The sequence below is a fragment of the Anopheles coustani genome, chromosome 3 (assembly GCF_943734705.1).
Source record: "Anopheles coustani chromosome 3, idAnoCousDA_361_x.2, whole genome shotgun sequence".
Lineage (NCBI taxonomy): Eukaryota > Metazoa > Arthropoda > Insecta > Diptera > Culicidae > Anopheles > Anopheles coustani.
In genome coordinates, this window is record NC_071288.1 from 63,692,866 (window position 1) to 63,712,912 (window position 20,047).

At 38.1% G+C, this 20,047-nt stretch overlaps 2 protein-coding genes across 2 annotated transcripts; one reads left to right on the forward strand and one right to left on the reverse strand.

Moving 5' to 3' along the window:
• The first annotated feature begins 1,873 nt into the window (after positions 1-1,873).
• On the forward strand, positions 1,874-4,829 carry LOC131264984 (ryncolin-1-like). The gene is made up of 6 exons (XM_058267248.1): positions 1,874-1,995; positions 2,107-2,160; positions 2,240-2,301; positions 2,384-2,422; positions 4,105-4,627; positions 4,706-4,829. Exons 1-6 carry the CDS (start codon positions 1,874-1,876, stop codon positions 4,827-4,829), a joined length of 924 nt encoding a protein of 307 aa, XP_058123231.1.
• A 3,280-nt stretch (positions 4,830-8,109) lies between these two features.
• Positions 8,110-18,652, reverse strand: LOC131260225 (ras-related protein Rap1). Its single transcript, XM_058261916.1, has 5 exons — positions 18,564-18,652; positions 15,057-15,279; positions 9,455-9,652; positions 8,411-8,503; positions 8,110-8,346 (listed from the first exon to the last, which is right to left on the reverse strand). Exons 1-5 carry the CDS (start codon positions 18,650-18,652, stop codon positions 8,110-8,112), a joined length of 840 nt encoding a protein of 279 aa, XP_058117899.1.
• Between the last annotated feature and the right edge of the window lie 1,395 nt (positions 18,653-20,047).

Genomic DNA, 20,047 nt, shown 5'->3' on the forward strand with positions numbered 1-20,047 from the left:
ACCGAAAAAGTAAAAAATAAATAACACCACGACCCCTCCTACACTAACTAGTTGTACAGGTTACAGGCGACTGTAGCAAACGGACCGTGCTTCCGGTACCTAACGCGGTCGAACTCATACTGGTCTCTGATGTAACTTGGATGTTGTCGTCGTATCAATATGTTTTGATCCTTATTTTCTCTCCATTGTAAGCGAACAAGAGCAATGACTTGGAGTGTTGCTGCTTCGTAGAGAGAAAACCAAGGAAACATAAAGAGATAGAACCTATGAGTTTTCCGCTGTGGAAATCTCTTCCTTGCAAAGAGTATTAGAACGGTTTGCACTTGCATGCAATTTCTTATCAGAGCTGATTCCAGTTGCAAGGATTGTGTACAATCCATTGCGGATGTTTACTACACGATCCTAGATGGAGCAAACAGGATTTTGCATATTAGAAAACAAACGCAACTGTAATTTGTTTTAAAATCATGCACTATCACCTTGATGGATAAATTTCAAACTATTTGGTTATGAACATCAAAAAAATATTTGTTTTGCAGCAATTCATGTTTTAGCCCATATAACAATATGAAACGCCGCAAATTAATATTGTGTGAGCTATGGATATGAATTGGATTGGACAATGAGGCATATGTTTTGAAAAATAAACGTATTTTGTCATCTATTAAAAATGAATTCTTACTCACATAGGGTAGTGAATATTTTGCATGGTTGATATGGTTGATGGGATTATATGATCTACTATATTCGTTCAACGAACAATATAGATTCTTGAAAAATACCCACTTGATTACAACTGTTTGATTGTTATAAAATAATTATAAAATCGATCGTTGTATTAGGTCCGCAAATAAATAACGGCCGTTTTTTCATAAGTTTATTTTTGCTCGTGGCATTTTTATTTGCAGAAATTGGGTCAATCAAAGTATTGGCCATTATTATTTATTACTTTCTGCAACCTTTCGGGTAAATTGCGTATTCCTTTTCGGAAAAATGATACGTTTTTCGACGCAACCCAGGTATCTAACCAATTCTGGATCTGTTCATAGGAGGAGAGCTGCTGGTCAGTCAATCTATGTGCCATGGATCGGAATAGATGGAAATTCGATGGTGCCAGATCTAGCAACGTGAGGCCGAGCGTTTTCGTGCTGGAGAATGGCCTTGTCATGCCTCTCCGCGTATTATGGTCATCTAAACGCATGCACACGCTTAGAAAAAGCCGGGCGGGTAACTGTTAACCCTGAACTAAGCCCTTCTTGTGTTTGGCTTGCATCCTCGTCTTTCAATGCCACCAATTGATCGTCGCTGAAGCTTGGCGATCTTCCTTGATGCGCACGGTTGTTGACATCGAAATCGCCATTTTTAAAGCACCCAAACCAACCACGACACGTAGTTTTACTGAGAGTAAGAAAAGAAGAACTTTCCGCAAATGGAGATAATTCGGCTCATAATTCGACATTTTCCAGATAATATAATTATATTATGCAACAATGAAATCACCAATCTGACGATACATTTTGTTTACTATATGTCTAAGCTAAAATTAGCTTACCCCAGCTTCCTGGGCCTTCGCTAGGTGATATAGACCTTTAGAGGGGATAAGGATCGGCAACTTAGGCCATATGTCCTTTGGTTCAACCTTATCGCTACGAAATATTGGTACGCCAGCATTGCAACCCGGCATTGTGAATGTGCATCGTTTACAAAGTTCTACTCACAGCATCTTTTTGTACTATAACACATCTCCCGATGTATTAGTACCATGTACCGTTTGCACGCGCTCGATTGGTCGTAATCTTTACCATAACATGCGATTCACGCGAATCGACGCGATTGATTTTTTCAGTATTCACCAGGCGCTCGAAGTTGAACGATGGAACGGTTACTGTGCATTGTTCTGTGTTGCCTTGCGCTATTGACTTTCGGTCCAGCACAAGTGGCCTTATCAAACGACACTGAACCCTTCCAAGAGCTCAAGACCAACCTTATGCTTCAGTGAGTATAGTGCGGCAAGTGCGTTGGACCTCACAAGGAAAGAGAACTGGCACTGTTGGTGGTGTTACCGTTGTCACGACAACCTATGTGTTTCCTTTACGTCTATGATAGGGTACTGAACCGCTTGGACGAGATTGATCACCGTATAAGCAACCTGGAACGCAGGTATTATGTGCTATTAAAGCGTGTCTTGTGTTAAGTGCAAATTTATAAAATCAAAGTTATGATCTGCCTTCCTGAACAGAATACAGAGTTCGAATCATGCCACGGCAGAAGTCATCGCAGAGAAGTTACAAGGCATCAGCGGTAAAAATCTCCGGTCAACAGCGTCCGAACTGATTTGAGAAGATTAATAACCATTCTGTATTTCCCCTCTCTGGTTCGACAGATAAGCTTGAAAACATCAACAAAACACTGCGTCAAAATGGTATGTGCAGCTGAAACGGGACGGCAGTAGAATGTTTAGATTCCATATGGAACGTATGTTCAGACTACTGTTGGGTCAAGTAACACTTTTTGGTTTGCCATGCTGTGGTGACCTACATAATTAACTGGGCTGTGCTTTTATAGTAGTATAGTAAACTGTCACATAGCATCGCCATTTGTTCAATTTCAACTTAAAAGTTTAATTTTTGACAGCCATTAAAAATTCCAGTCAATAAATTTTTCGTCACAAAACATACTCATAACTTACTCAATATATTAAAATTCACTTAAAAATTGCTTACTAGTTGTTAACTTATTTTTCTTTATTGTTAAAACATCGCGGGCTTTGGAAAACATTCGTTCGCATGCTACTGATGATACAAGTATGCATGTCGTGCGTATATTTGGTACTTGATACAAGATTGCAAAATTATTTTTCTCTAATTTCCACCAGTTTGAAGTTACACTTCATTCTGCATGACAGTATGCAAGGCGTACATATAATTGATATTTGGTACAAGATTAGAAAATAATTTTTTTCCAACAGCAAATAGGAGTTTAATACCTTATCTGTATGACAGAATGATAGTTTATTGTTCTACCACATTTTTCCACAGTGCATGTGTGGTACCACACTTTACTGTACTGTGTGTGTTACGAAGCACAGTAACACATGACCCAACTCTAGTTCAGAATTTCACTAATAACCATGTAAATTCTATTTCCATATTCATACTTTTTTGAACGCATTTCAGGATGCTTCAAACAGTATGTAAAATGGATATACACTTACATGACATACAAGGATATTTGGGTATCTCAAAATACAAAAAACTGAGCAGCATCAATTAAAAAATGTGACAGCTTGACCTTTTTTTCGTAATGGCGTTTGGCATAAATAAGTATTGGAGATTCTGTTCTGGAGCCATCATTAAAAAAAATCATTTTGTGCGAAGTGCGAAATGCCACAATCATTGTTAAAACTAAGTCTTATTTTTGGTGCTTAGATTTTAACTTATTTATTTGTGTCTTAACGTAGTGGTGTTAAAATTTATCTCGTTCTTCTTCTGGCTTCGATCGAGAGCTATCTGATAAACTCATCGATCAGCCAACAACACTCGTTTTCAATATTCTCACGCTAGGACGTCGACCCGATCATACTTCTCGTGCATCATCTCACTTGTCTACCATTTGAATATTCGCTGATTTGGCAACAATAATCTATTTTTGTGTATAAAAAATTGGTTAAATCAAAAATAATTCTTTTCTTCTCTCAAAATGATCAATTTTAAGTTTCCGTGAAATTTTCGGATCTTAAGTTAAATTTAATTGCTTATTGCCGTTTGAGAACTGTACTAAAAGAATCTACTGATGATCTCTGCTTTACATGCATATTCTGAACGGTAGTCACTGTTAAATACAGTGGACAAGTTAATGACAAAAATGCGAGGGTAATTATAAGTATTTCCTTGGCAAGGTATGTTTTTAGTATCCGGATCAATTTTGTTTTCAAGAATCCTACAGTATGACATTTTGCAATATATGTAATAAGGTTTACTGATCCGATATATGATTTCGTATATCGTAAGACTTAGGTATAGGTATAGCTTCGTCTTTGGTTCCATCAACAAATCGACCTGATTTACGGAATCGAAGCACATAAAAGTAACTGGTCCTTTTCAGTGGGCACCTATTATGCATCCTGTCAGGAAGCACCGGCATTTCTGAGCGACGTTTACACGATCAAGCCGCCCGCCTCGAGTGTGGCTCCCTTCCGGGTGTACTGCGAGCAGTCCTACCGGAAGGGCGGTTGGATAGTGCTGTTGCGCCGGTTCGACGGCTCGGTCAACTTCACCCGTGACTGGATGGACTACCGCGACGGGTTCGGCACGGTCGAGGGCGAGTATTGGCTGGGGTTGGAGAAAATACACCGGATCACCGCAGCGGATTACTTCCAGCTGCTGGTTCACCTGAAGGACCACGATGGCACAGTTAAAACGGCCCTGTACGATGAATTTGAAGTGGCCAACGAGTCCACCGGCTACCGGTTGCATCTCGGATCGTACATCGATGGGAATGCAAACGACTCGCTGCGCATTAGCAACGCGATGAAGTTTTCCACCCCGGACCGGGACAACGATGAGCATCCGGGCTCTTGTGCGGCGTTCTATGCAAGCGGCTGGTGGTACCGTAACTGCATGAATGCGTGAGTATTCTTCCAAAGACTAACAGTTCTGATGGAAATTGAAATTTAACCTTTCTATCATTTGTTACACTTATTCAGCAACCTGAACGGTCTTTATCGTCAGACCGATCCGAACAACGCGACGATGAACTGGTTTGGCTTTCGTAACGACCTTCAGGGTTTAAAGGAGGCTACAATGATGATAAGAGCAGTGGCTTCCTAGTATCTTCGGGGATGGCAAGTAGAAAGATTTTGATCGGTTTCTGCCCTACCCAATCTTCAGGGTGCAACAAACTCTACTTACCTTGCTATGACGATTGATTGCTCCTGGTGAAGGATTCATATTGCGGTAATCTGGTTATCACTTCTTTGGAAACCTTTCCTTTTTTACATTTACTTTTACTGCAACTGAATTCGCTACGAAAAACTGTCGTAGTTAGAGTGCTAACTCGTAGAAACCGAATAAAATATTCACATCATTGGTGCATGTTGATTTTTTTTATTTGCGAATAACACACTTTTCCCTTACATTCAAACACCAATCAATAATTCATTTTCACTTAACTTCATTAAACTTTCTTTTCTCTCCGACTCCACCAAATACACTGATTAAACCATTGCTAATTTTGATGAATTCATCACGATATGACTTTTATAGCTCTCAAAAAGTGACCTAATTTGGCTTTCGAAAATATAACAATTTTCTTACGACACGAGCACGCACGAAATTAAAAAAGAAACTGAACAGCAGGTTTAGCATGACGTTTCGTGCTTCCCTTTCGAAACCGGCCGACAGTTCTGCAGGTACCTGTGTGTGGGCCTTTTGCGTTAGCAACCGTTGCTAGGGGTAGAGGCTCACGCATACGCGTGTAAACATCCTTGGTAACGTAAACATAAACAAGTCGTCGGGAAATGCAGTCGTGGAAGAATCGGAGGAGCCCGGCGAAAAGGATCCTAAACCCATGTATATGGTGCAATAATAAATATTTTTAATTTGATACTGTAATCAACAATCTATTTGTATAACTTCAATAAAAGTTCCGCCAAAATTTGGACTGCTGATCCAGTTGTTTTAGTAACAGGTAGATTGATAAGCCAACGCACTAAAGGTAACAATATGAAGATTAATGAATTTAATAAAACTACCTAATAATATTAAAAGTATAATCCACAAGACATTTGATTAAAATCATTTAATAAAGACTTGTACAAGATTGATCAGAAGTTTTAAAAACTTCATCTTCATCAAAACTTCTGTGATGGGTTCATAAGGGATAAAAAATGCAAACGGAATGTGCTGTAAATGGGAGTGTAACATGATGGGGAATTCAATAAATCGCATTATGGTTGATCAAACAACATTTACATACCCACCGTTTGCTTATGAGGAAGTGGAACAAATTCATCATTTGCAATGTGCCTCACTCTACCGGGTTGTTAGCACTTCCGGACAACTCGCTAGTCATGCTATTTTTTATATTTCGTGTAAAATTTATATCTATATAAACAATATAATACAATGAATGTACGATGGTAACGTAATTGAATTTTATTTACTTGCAACTGTTGACTTTTCGTTTTAAAATCTATGCATGCTACATTCACTCTTCCTTCTTGTCAATAACGTTGTTTCAGTTACATAACGTCACACTATTATATTTATTATATTATTATTATTATGCCACTCCCAACTTAATGCATCGACTGTTTATCGGCGATAAAGGTTCTTCATCAGGCTTTTCCATTATTCGTTTGGTTTGTTTTTTTTTCATTTTAGACTTTTTCTATTGCATAACTTCTCCCTAGGAAAGAATGGCTGCAATCAGTATCAGTCAGCTTTAAACATGATACATGAATATATATTTTATTTTACATTTTAATTTTTTTAATCGTCCCAAAATATGTTCATACAACTGTTGCGACTGTCCTCGGTGTTTTCGTCATTAAAAACCAAAATAAAACAAGTAACACTTGTTGATGATCGCCCGTTGATATTAGTTTCATCGTTTTTACATAACTAGAAGTGGTGTTTACTTTATTTTCAATCATTTTGGTTTATTTAAGTTACCTATTACAATTTTCTTTTTTGGCGACCGCCTTCTAACCAAGGGCTAACCAGACTTTTTCCTATGCGTATGTGGATAGGCAATCCCCTTGTTATGGGTAGGGTCCGGTTTCGGATTGGATTCGGATCGAACCCTTGCTTTCAAGTGATTACCCCAGTGCTAATGGGCCGTGTTCTAATCGGCGTAACTACATGGTTACTTTGGGCTTCTTACCTATACCTAACATTAGTACAGTATCTTCAATTATCGTGTCCCTTCAGTACATTTTGATGGGTAAATCATCATTGTTCCCCGTTCCCAATGCTGCTGAAAAGTTCATGATTAAATTGTGTTTAACTTTCTTCGTGCTGTCAATGTATTTATTGGAAAATGTTGAACTATAAAAGAGAGGTGCAACGGCCGAGCTATTGGGAAACTTATTTTTTGCGTTCATCAAATAGTGATAAGAAAATAAAGTAAAAGTAAGATTGCATCGTCTAGGATTTTGAACTTTGGGAAGGGTATTGTTTAAGTTTAATATATTACTTTACCATTGGCAAATGCAACCAGCCCGCTTCAGAAAGATTAGATTTATTATCAAAACACTAATATACACCAACATGCACACACCCAAAACAACTGTTCTTAATGCGTATCTTATTGGGTAATTGTTTTATTTATATTTGGCTTTCATACCCCAATCCGCCAAAATTTAATTCATTTCTGAAAATCATCTTTTGCAATTTGAAAGATCCTTTGTAAGTATTCCAAATTATAACTAAACGATAAAAATGTACAATTATAAGTTCAACTTATCTATGACACTCACACATTTATGATATTGTATTTGTATCGCTCGCCATTTTCGTTCTCACGCTTAAGTTGGTGCATATATTCTAAACTAGTTCCTACTTCAGGGGCTGCTGATATTGTAGCGGTTTCTTTTTTTTGCACAGTTGATGTTTTTCCTGTGCTTTACCATACTTTCTATCTGAAAACCCTCATTCTGTCCTTTGGATACCCGTATTGTTCCAGTTCAATACTTTACACATTTTTTATGATTCATTTTCGTTTTTGTTAAAGAAAATATAGTTTTGACCAAACCTATGATTTAAAATACGGAAAGCTTATAAAAGGAGGGTCCAACGTATGGAAAATATACATCAAACATTTTGGGAAACTGGTACAGCAAATAGATGATTGTGTAAAGAATTTGATTGAAAGTTTCGATTTCTCCGAATAGATTAGTTATTTTTCTACCAAGATGTTTTTGTTCGCTTATTTCTTTGATGTTTGATGCTTTTTTAGTTCGAATTTCAATGTAGTTCACCACCGTTCTTAGCAATTTTCTTACATTGGTACGGCGCTAACAGAATAATTTTACCAATTTTGACATTTATACTATCTTAGATATGGCAAAACAAGATGCTTGCGTGGGAAAGTGACGAGTGTAACTCATTAAGAAAGGATACATGAGTTACGCTTTCCTCCCAAACTTTTATCTTGAATTTGCTGTAAATGCTGCAGCTGAGCGACAGAAGGAACGTGAACGCTTGGAGTGGCTTGAGGCGTCGATGGAGCACCTCCAGAGCTACCAGTGCTGGCCTGCTGGGGAAGAGATTGCCGTCTACGACGCCGTAGAGCGGGGCTAAGATTGTACGTTATTTTCGCTTGCACCAGCAACTCCTTAAAAATCTGTGAACAAAAACAATAGACTGTAATCAACAGCTTCTTTTATCATTTTTCGTGATTTCTATACCTGGGTCACGTTTCTGTTAAGTTTAGCCGATGCCTCTACAAATCCATTTTCCCAGTCTACTGTCACCATCGATTCGGTTGTGTCACGTGCTACCTGTAGGAGAAGATAAATTCAACATTCGAATATTGAAATGTTTCATCTTGAAAAATTTCATAAAACGGTTATTACGAACGCAATTCCGTAGAGGCAAATTTATTTAGGTATCTTTCTGTGTCGATTGGAGAAAAGTGATAACTAACTAGTAACTATTCCAACGTGTTGCTAAAATTAACCATTGATACCGGCAAAATGAGTTCTGAATGCAAACACGCACTGATCCAATAGAGCTACAACATTACAATATTAATGCTAACAATATTTAATTATGTAAACGTTCTTAAAGTTGACTAAACTAAACAGATATTTAAACATATGTTTTACTTTTTGTACTATCGTTAGCAAACACTCGTGTCGGAGCAATCGAGCTTCGTGATTTAGCATCAGCGTTTACAAAAATCGCAATGTTAAAGCATCGAACTTTTAACTTTTTTTAACTTTTTTTCAACGAACTTTTTTCCATTCCATTCCAATGGAAAACCTAAAAAAAAAGAAAACAAACCTCTTTCTTATTAATTTTTTCACACTCTACACTTTGATGAAAAGATTAGATAGACCCTAGTTTTATTTATAAGGATGTATCTATTTTTTGTTTCAATAGGTTACTTAACGTTCCATTAATCAGATATTTATTTTTCATAAATGCAAAAACATCCGAAATTAATGGGCCAAATAAATTGTTGTAAAGCTTTCATAAAATGTAAATGTTTTAGAATTGATTTGCAAAATATCGCTGAATTGTTTTTATTCTAATTTGTTTTGAGGCACATCGGAAGAATAAAATTTTGATTTCGTTATGCGATTATTGGTTTAATTACTTTAAACGTGGCAAAGATTAATTTTCCGTTGCTATGCGTGATGTGTTAGTTAAAATTTAACCGCAATCAATCGTAAGCAATCGCTATCAGTATCACTTGCATATTTTCCAAACGTTACTCCCCCACGTACCTGCCGCAGATCTTCGTCCTCCTCGCTCAGATCGGTCTTATTGCCGACGACCACAATCGGTACCGCCGTGGTCGATTTGATCTCGTGAATCTGCTCACGTATCGCTTTCACTTCCTCAAACGTGATACTGTCGGTGACGTCGTACACCAGGATGAATGCGTCTGCTGATGAGATGGAGAGTGCTCGCATCGCCGGGAACTGCAATTGAATAAATGCAAGCGTACAAGAGGTAACATGAGTGAAATAAGCCGAAAGAGAAAAAAAGGAAAAAATACTGTAACCCAATCACAACTCTTAACGGATGCATTCAGGGGCTTTTAGATTATGCTATCGATCTCATGAGAAAAAGGAAGAAAAGCTCATTCCAGAACCAAAAATAGAAAGCTTAACCCAGAACGATATTTAGTGGTGATGATAGGGCACATACTGAAAAAGGTAAAAAAGGTTGTAAAAAAATAGAATAATTGGATTGATTAATTTGTTTCTCGATGGTAGCATAAAGCATTAAAGATGGAAACATAAAGCGGTAACAATAAAAAAGCTTTGTGCATCGGCCTGGGTTGTCAAAAATCTGCATCTAAAATTGTGGTTAAAAATGGTAGACTGGTTATAGCATATTTTTACAGATCGGTTATTGGGAATTCTATGTGTAAGTCAAAGAAAAGTTTCGTTCATTATAGCTTTATTATCATTGTTATTTTTATTCGTTATATTATTATTATTTTAGATCTATTTATTATTGTTAGTTTTCAGAAATTAAATTAAGCTGCATCTTTTAGATGTTGATGTTGCAGGTTTTTGTTGCATTGTTGTATAATTTTGCTTTTCATTCCCTTCAAGTTTTTCCCTAGTCCTGTATTTTTTAACTGATCTATTTTGCTTATCGGCGATTAAACGCATAAACGTACCGGCCTGTTAAGAAACTTGTTATATTCCTAAATCGGGGGAAATCTTTGATCCCTATCTTTTTGTTAACCTTTTCCTACTAAAAAATGGGGAACATCAAAAATAAATCCCTAGATTCCCTAATAAACCAAAAACAAAGGTCCCTTACGGGTATGGTAGGACGGAGTCGCTCAACAAGGCGCTCAACAAGGAATTATGTAGCTATGCAGCCATCATATCACGCCTGGGACGGGCCAGCTAACGATTTGAGGTGAGCTAGATTAAAGCTAAATTTTTAATGGCTTTCCAAAACCAACATCCCACTTGCTGGACCTCCGTTCGTCTGCCGAAAACATCAATGAAGGGATGTATCCATTAACCACACGCCTGCACGATGGCGTCATCGTTTGCCGTTTGACGCCATACGAACACTAAGGTTAGGTATCTTTGGGGATCCTTTGTTTAGGGACGTAATTTGGGTTGCGCAAATTATATCACACCTTTTTCTGCCTTATTACCCATTTGGAGAGTGATTTGTCGTGTTAGAAAAAAGGATGACGGTATAAGGATAAGGTTTATTTTACTTTCCTGCTGCCATTTTTCATAGTTTAAAATTAGAATAGATCATTTGGATTGATTTAAAATAATTCCCACAGCAAACTTGATCCGCGGAATCCATCTTTAGTTTGCGGACTTAGCGAAGATCAAAGATAAAACTTTGCAAAATGTATTATCGTAGCAGCTGCATACCAAGAAAAAAAACTTACCCTAGAGACCACCCTTTCGAAGGCAGTTTTGCCCGCAATCTGTGATACAGCGCGCTCCAAAAGGCAAGGACGGAGAGGCGTGAAAGTTTTCCAAACATAGCACCCTTGAATAAAACAAGCCGCCCTTTGGTGCCAGCACTTGTCGCAATAGTAAACGAAACAGGAAAAGAAAAGTTTACACCAAACACAGACTAACGGCGAACACTCGGCACCTCCGAAGGACGAACGAGGCGTGCTGGTGGAAAGAATTGAGTTGAACATTTTGCCCATGTCAATATTTGTTTGCCCTTGTTCCGGAGTTTGCGTTTCCAGCCCAGGGCCACGGTTATAGTGTTGAGTGATTGATTCGGCTTTGGAAGACTTCGAACATAAGTGTCCAACAGCAAACATACGCCTATCATGACATACCTAGTTTAGGGAAGGGTGAAAGTGTACTGCATGCTTGGAGGTCATTTTTGTGCAAGAGATGTTATTCAATTAGACCTTGTTATGGGTTTTCTCACGATCAAAATTAATTAGATTGCAAGTAATACCAACAGCGAAGCATTCTAATGTTTAACTTAAAGTGTATTTACTTTCCTATCGTAAACTGTATTGGTGATAAGTGGTTTCTATGTCATACTGTATTCTGATTTTGTTTCTATATTAACATTTTTGACATCAACAAGATATCGTTGGTAAAATATAGTCTAGTTTTACATAACATACATAAGCAGCATTGAATCAGAGATTTTTTTCAATTCAAGTTCTTAAGCGCGATACTTAGGCACAAATTTAAAAATTTAATACAGGCAGCATTAAAAAACATTCATTTCAACAAGAAATACATCGAAAAACTACGAGCTAAATAGTACCGATACCGGTGCCATTTGTGAGATTTTTTTCACGTGTTAATACCCAAGAGATTACACATACAATCAATTGTTTTCCTTATTTCCAAAGTCTTGTAAGCTCCAACCGAAAAATGAAAAGTGTAAACCCGCCAATGTTTGAAAAAGCAATACTTAAATGCTTCAGCTTGTCGTATAAAATAAGTGTTCACTTTAAAACGAGCAGCAAGAGTGCTTTATAAGATTTTTTTCATTTTTGTTCACTTGTCTCTAAAGAATCAACTAATTTTGAAGATTTTTTGAAGAGATGTGATAAAAAGTTATTTTCAATTTGTACGATAAATAATCTGTTACAAAACTTCCATAAGTTGTATACTCATTACGCGATAATTGATAACCGCTACCAATGAATTCAAGTAACTAACGTTAAATGATCAAGATTGTTGCATTATTGAAATATTGCGTGCAATTGGTGTAGAGTTACTAATATTATGTTTATGTTAAGGTTCTGTATTGATGCCTTTATATTTCTAGCATTATTGCCGCTTTTGCTTTCAGACATGAAACTAGTTTTTTGGAGGCCAGGTACCTGGCCCGTCGGTAACTCCTGGATCCCCTTCCGTCCCATGGAAGGTTTCATGTCGTCCCCGTTACATTTTCTAGTTCTTTCTGTAGAAGGTCTTTTGTGTCAAATGGCGGTTATAATTTAAATACAAATATCACCGATGGCTCATGAAATCACGTTTACCAAACCTTTCGGTTAATTCAGCAGGAGGTTTCTTCATTGCCAAACCAAGTTACAACACATTGCAACTCTACTTTTGAAAGTGCCGGGTTTTTAACTCCTGCTACGCATGATAATCCACATGATTGCGATGCGATTGCCACATTGTATCGGTCATTGAATAAAACCCTCTACGAAAAGGGAGACAAAAATTAAGAGAAGTAAAGAGCACACATTGATGATACTTCCGGTGTACATCCGTATCTCTCCATACTATCTTGCAGGATCCTTCTGGATATGTGATAATTCGTCAATGGCGCAGTATCAGCTCGAAGGCCGGAACACTGCGACGCTTGCTATCTCCCACCTTCTGTGTTTCTCGGAAGGATGTATGTCCCTTGTTCGTTTTGCGGATGCATGTAGATGCGCGTTCCAATTAACTGACCACGTTGCTACCAAATTTCTAATGCGCACGGTTGTTCCCTCTCCCCCTCTTAGGCTGCCTCCTCTAACTTCTCTTTCTTTCTCTCGCACGCCTCCCCCCTCTCACTCTCTCTCACTATCTCACACGCTTCCCAGCCCTTTTCTCTCCCTTTCTCTCTCTTTCTCTCTCTTTCTTTCTCTCTTTCTCTCTCTTTCTTTCTCTCTCTCTCCTTCTCTCTCTCTCTCTCTCTCTTTCTCTCCCTCTCCCTCTCTCTCTCTCGCTCTCTTTCTTTCTCATTCCCGCTCGCCCAGTCTCTCTGACTTCCTCTCCCACTTGCTCCTTCTTACTCTGTAATGTCTCTATTTCACATTTTTTTGACTCTCAAGCCCAAGGTGTATAAATATAGAAGGTGACTTTAATTCGCTTTAGCAGGTGTGCCATATTTGAGTAATGATATGTCATAAGCTGTTACGTCAAGTCATGAAATGTCATTTTACTCTGGACGACTTCATTTTCTAATATATACACCTTGTCTCCAGCCCCCCTCAACGGTGTCAAAACTGTTGCATCAAGATGTCAAAATTATGACGAAAAATTAAGTCACCTTGCAATGCTGTCTCTCTTCGTATCTAACAATCTTTACAGCTCATGCATTCCATTTATAGAAAACCCATGATGATATTCCATTACCTCTATTTGATATGCTGTGTACACCTTGGGTTTTCACAAGATCAGTTTCAGATGCCCATTATATTTACATGAAGTAGAAAGAAAAACCGATTGCGATCGTGTTTCTGCTGATTGTTGTTCGCATAAACATTTTTTACGGAACGCATCCTATCTTTTTGAAAACAAAAAATGTACTTTTACAAAAATACCTTACAACTCTATACACACCCTGGGCCCACTAATGGATAACCAAAACACTGATTTTATCATAAAGTGCCCATGAAAACCATGCTTCTTCAGTTTATAGTTTGCAACACTAAAAATCCTGGCATTTTCAGAACACATTGATCACGAAAATTATTTATGTTATAATAAATTTACCTTGAAACACTACATGCATACCTTGGGCTTTACCTGAAATAGTTATTTGCATCAAATAACCAAGGTTGGGACAGCTGACGTATCTATTATTTTTCGATGATAAAAGGATCACCATATGATCAATGAACAAAAATAGAGCAAAGTTTTTTTTCAACACTAAAAAGGTTTCAATAAAATCATTCATTACCTGTTTTGATAACAAAACATGTTGATTTAAAAATTAGATTACCTTGTAACGATGTACATACCTTGGCCCTTTCAGTGTCTTGAAAAATTATCATTTTCATGAAACTGGCTAACATTACCCTACCTTTACAAAGGAAATCAAAGCAAGCTGTCAATGCAGTTCTAACTTGTTCATTCGTGCGTGTGGAGGTTTTGTTTACAAAAGTTTTGTCTAAAATACATTAAAACTTGTGCTTAAGTGAAGATGAAACCGTTATCGTTCAAGGCACAGAGGTTTTGTGTTATAATGTAGTGATTTTGTTCTTGATGTTTTTCTGGAAACGATTCAGAGAAAGAGTGTTTCCATCGCATGTTTGGTTTTAGCCGTTGCGGGCGCGACGGTCGAAAAACGCATGGTCGAAAAAACGCGTCAAACGAAAAAAACGCTAAGTTACGCTCAAAACTAAATTAAGTATAAGGATGACTATTTATTTTACCATTATTACTACTTATGGCTCCATCCAACTGATGTTGTATTGGAATCATTTCAATCGTTTGAAAGTCTTCATTAGTAAACATCAAAAACCTCTAAAAGGGACCATTCCCACGGGGCATTACTGTCCCTCAGTCCGAGAAACCCCAACAGCACTACAGCTCTCTCAAATATGACTGAATTGATCCGGCCATGGGAATGACATTTGGACATGTTTACACAGCACTTTAGCACACTTCAAACGGACACATTTCCACTGCTTACCTCGTATGCTCCGGAAGTGTCGAGGATGTCCAGTGTCAGATTTACACCCCCCACCGAGAAGTGGCCATGATGCATCTCCTCTACCGTTCGTTTGTACTTGGGCGAAAAGCTGCTGTACAGGAACTGTGTGATGAGAGAGCTTTTGCCTACCTTGGCCGCACCCATCATGACGATTTTATGCCGCACGTTGGAACTAATCGAGTTTTCGTCGTTCTTGAGTGGCCTAGAAAACAAAACAGTTTGTAATGAATATTATGTATAATACCAAAGAAATATGCTATGATTTTCACAATGTGATTCGGTTAATGATGTCTATGACAAGATTTACACGGTGGCGAATATAATCTCAGACACCTTTTTCATCGGGCGGTAGTGGAGAAGCCGTAGTTTATACACTTTCTACATATTTTTAAATATTTTAATGCGGGGTCCGCGACAGCCGATCGGTAGCGGCGTGGTTTCGAATCCCAACCGAGACCGGACCTTCCCCTGTACGAGATGACTGATTATCCACGTACACACAGGAGAAAGTTTCGTAAGCCCTCAATGGGGGCAGGCATGACCAACAAGGTCGTTACGCCAAGAAGATGAAGAAATGAGGTTACAATAGATGTGTAGATTTTGAATGACAATAAATTTATTATTAATATTATATATTTTTTATATATTACAACACAGGTTCGGTTCCTTTGACATGATATGTATGAAAGTGGACAGCTCGATTCGGTCGAATTAATTCGATGGATAAGTTGCTCAAACACCATTTAACACTGCTAATTTGAACCATACCTGGAAACAGGCAAATTTAATCAACTTTTTTAACCAGAAAGTCTGGCTTACAACTTTGTCAGATCTCAATCCAATGAATTATCGAATACTTAAAATTTGTGGAGTTTCTCTTCAATACACTTCAAGTAACTTTTGGTTGCTATAATTGTCATACAGTTCCAAGCTTGAAAAATAAAAAGTAATTTGTCAGTACTAATCCAATAGACTGTTTTTAGCACTAGCGTCACAAAAGAAAAGTATCCTAAGAGAAGAAAGTGAAAATAAAAAAAACTGTTTAAATCACGTTCAGACTTTCGTGTCGGTACATGTTTCAGATTAGCATAAATAAATGCCTTAGTATCGGGAAAGGAAAAATAATGAAAAAATCACGACGGAAAAGAAGAAAAATAAGAGGACAAAATGAATTTACGTTCGCTACGTGAGAAGACGTTTTCGGAGGAATCCATTGCGGAGGTCCGTCGTGGAAAGCTAGGAAGATTATTTCGAAGCAAGGAAACTGTAAAAAAATATCTTCGCCTCAGACACCAAACCATAATGCTGTATCATGTCGAGCACTGCTGTTGACGATCGTTCACAGCGCCTCAGGGATCTATCGTTCGTCCGAGCCACAGTCCAGGTTTGTTCAACTTTTGCTTCCGGACTTCCGATCAGCCCGCTCGACCCGCGCCAGGTAAATGCTCGAGAAGCGGTGTGAATGACGACGAGATTTTCAGATAGACAGGAGCATTTTCAAAAACCCCACTTCTGCTCGAGTGCCCCGGAAACCCTCCCAGGCGGGGAGTTCTCTATCGACAGTCTTGGCAATTTCGTCGAATCCCGGCGGTTTGTTTTCCCTACATCCCCACAGTGCGGGTCCATATTTCTACCCCACAGCACACCTTCGGCGGCCGTTGCGGTAAGAAAATAGACTCTGATGGCATGCTGTTTCGGGGAGCGGAAGCGCATTCCTCATCGCTAAATTACTCGTGGGATGCTACCGGATGCTTTCGGCATTCCGAATACACAACGGCAACAAAACGGACGGGGAAGATGTGGAACGGAAACGCTAAATCAAATGGAAAGCAACTCAACTCCTGTAATCATCTTCCAATGGTTAAAATAACTGCCCGCGAAATACAGGTAACAAAATGGAATTCTAAAGAAACAACCGAAACGATTGGTAGATGTAAACACATTATTGAAATGGAAGTGATTGGTTCTGTGGGTGTGTAATGGAGATTTTCATAGAAAGTTAAATTGATTCCGATCAATTTATTTTTTTGTTGTGGTTCAGTTTAGCCAAGAGCCGTTTAAAAAAATATTTCAGCTTTCGTAATCCTCCTTCAAAAAATCTCTCTAATTGATCGTTGCAGTGGTGCGCTTGAAAACTAATCTATGTTGTTTGGAAAAATTTTGGAATTTAATTTTGTTTACCGAAGTAACTTACTGAATATATATACTTCACAGTTAATATAAACATCTTTCAATTCATTTGCAATTTTTTCCTTTGATTTTAGTGTTTTATGATATGAGGAGCAAATATTCAAATTGCATTAAAAGCAATTCTTGATGTCTAATACAGTTAATCTACCAATAACCAATCTACCAATTTCAGATTATAATCATTAATCAGAGTTCGAATACAAAGCATCCTCAAAATACGCAATGCTAAATTACCAAACTATCTTATCCTGAGTATGATTAAACAAAATTTGGTTTTCGTACGGCAAAACATGCTTTACGACTGTCGTATAATGATGACCTTACCCTTCAAAACTTTTCCAAATTAATATTATCAACTACTAACGATTTTTCCGTTATTCTGCATCGTTTTATCTTATGTTTTTGAAATACATTCTCTAACACAATTTAATTTATCTCTGTGGCACGATTGAATAGATTAGTAGTAGTCTGAACTGTGTTGCTACTAATATTTCAAATGTTCGTTCTATAATATTTGACTGTTCGTTTGAATTCATAGACATACTATAAGAATTCAAAATTCAATTTTATTTGCTGGATTGGATTTCTTTTCCTTATTTTTTAAGAAACAAAGAAAATGAGTTCAAACAGAATTGAATGTGCCTTTCCCGGCACGTGTGCTATAGATGTTTCTGAAAAGATAATACTCTAAAAAAAAGCTTAAGCTTCATAATATTTTAAGTCATAATTATTATATTACAAGATGTTTTAATCTTTTCCTGAAGCCGCAACAACCGACAACACCGCTCCATAAACGAAACCTTCGAAGGGTGTAGCACGAGTATTTCTCCAATCAAAAGGTTCCTTTGCACCGGGCGACGGTTTAAACATAACCGAGTCCGGAAAAGTATGTTATAAATCGTGAAACTTTTCGAACGATAATCCGAGCCATGATTTACGTTTCTTTGAAATTTCATCTGTTTTGCATTTTTTTGCCGTAGAAAAATTTCTTCAACAGCTCTTTGAATGATCTCGACAGGCATTAGAAAATGTCCCTCGTTTTCGGCACGTTCGAAAAACCATCCCCGAGTGCTGTTAAATCTACTTGTCTGTTGTTGCAGAACTTCCCAGTGGTATACTTTTGTCCTATTGGTTCAGCGTTAGGTCAATTTGGACTGACCTTGAGCGGAGGAAACTTGAGCCCGCCCGCAACAGTTAACAAGCGCCATCGACACCAAACGGCAAACCGGGGCTTACAATGTCCGTAAACCGGGGAAAGAAGCACCGCATAAGGTGGTTGACGATGGTTTTACTTACTTTTCTCGCTTCGGTCGCTCCTCGGCCGTGTCGTCCTTCATGAACGATGGCTGTAGGCTGAACCGCCGCCGCAGATGTCTGCCCTTCATTTTCCGCGAGTGTTTTCGTTTCCCGTAGCTTCCTGCCGGTGCGACGCCCTTTTTGGCAAGCTGATGAGCGGAAGGAAAGCCGATGCTGGAATGTAAGAAGAAAGGAAAAGTTTCCAAAACGAAACATTTACCAAGTTTGTCATATTCAGCTGAAGTAGCGAACAAAAAATCTGATGAAGAATTCAGCCCTCATTAAACGTCTGTACCATGTAGTGTAGTTGACAGAGTGGTTCGTCGACCTGGTGCTGACCTTGCAAGATAAACATGTAATTGGATAAACAAAAGGTGTATTAAGAAACCTTAATTTAATTGAAGTAATTGAATTGAAGTCATTCAAAAGATGCCTTAGTTGGTAATGACTACGGGTAATAACAAATTTAGGACACTTGCAGTACTATTGCAATACTTAATATTGCATTTGAAAATCAAAATTCCATTTCTATTTTAAATGTGTACCATTCAATCCGTCGTAATAGGATAAAATTCCAAATGAACGACAGCTACAGCCTCCAATGCTTTATGCCAGAGATACGAGTTGACGGCTCGAAGCCTAACATTCCACCCGTATCAACGACTCACTGAAACAAGCAAACGTTAATATTCATTCCATCCCGGTCCAGTGGAATAATGTTTATAAAATGTTTTCCTTCCGCCCCTTGAAGATCAAACCGGACCCATCGGCATCGTACTGGCCCGGAAGAGCGTCCAGGCTGCCGGTTGAACGTCGGTTTCAGCGAGTGGCTGGCTGATGGGAAACTAATTACTAATTTTCTCATCCCTCGTTTTCCCTGGAATTGGATTTGGTCGCTTAAGAATGCAGAATGATTTGATGTCATTAATGCGATAAAAATTAAAGCTCGTTGAGAAAGCGAGAGTGACATGGAGCGTAGACAAGTTTAAAGCGGTTACTCTGAAGTAATTTCCTCGGCTATGCTCAATCCGATTAGCTGACAGTGAAGAAGCGGTACATTCGTAAATTATTAAACGATCTTAACATCTTAACAACATACATAGTATTTATATTGATTTGGTATTGATATATGAGTGCCAATAAAATCATTCATGATGTGTTTTGCCAGTTTCAAAATGAATCAATGCTCTGTTATCATACACGTTTCATGAAGAATTCTCATTTTATTATTAATGTCTCATTTAATTGCAAATATTTGAAATATATCCTTCTGCGTTTCATACTCATGCATGTATTGTATTGTTTCAATGGGAGAACTGAGATAAAACACCATTGTTTGTGAATGAAAGGACAACGCCACAGGCGAAATGCAATTGGTTCTATTGAATGCGTGTGTCATAAATTATCCCTAAACTAAAAACTCCCTAAGGCAAGACGTTCTCTCTGCTGTTGTAACTCCAAGCTCCCAACAGGAATCCATTTCT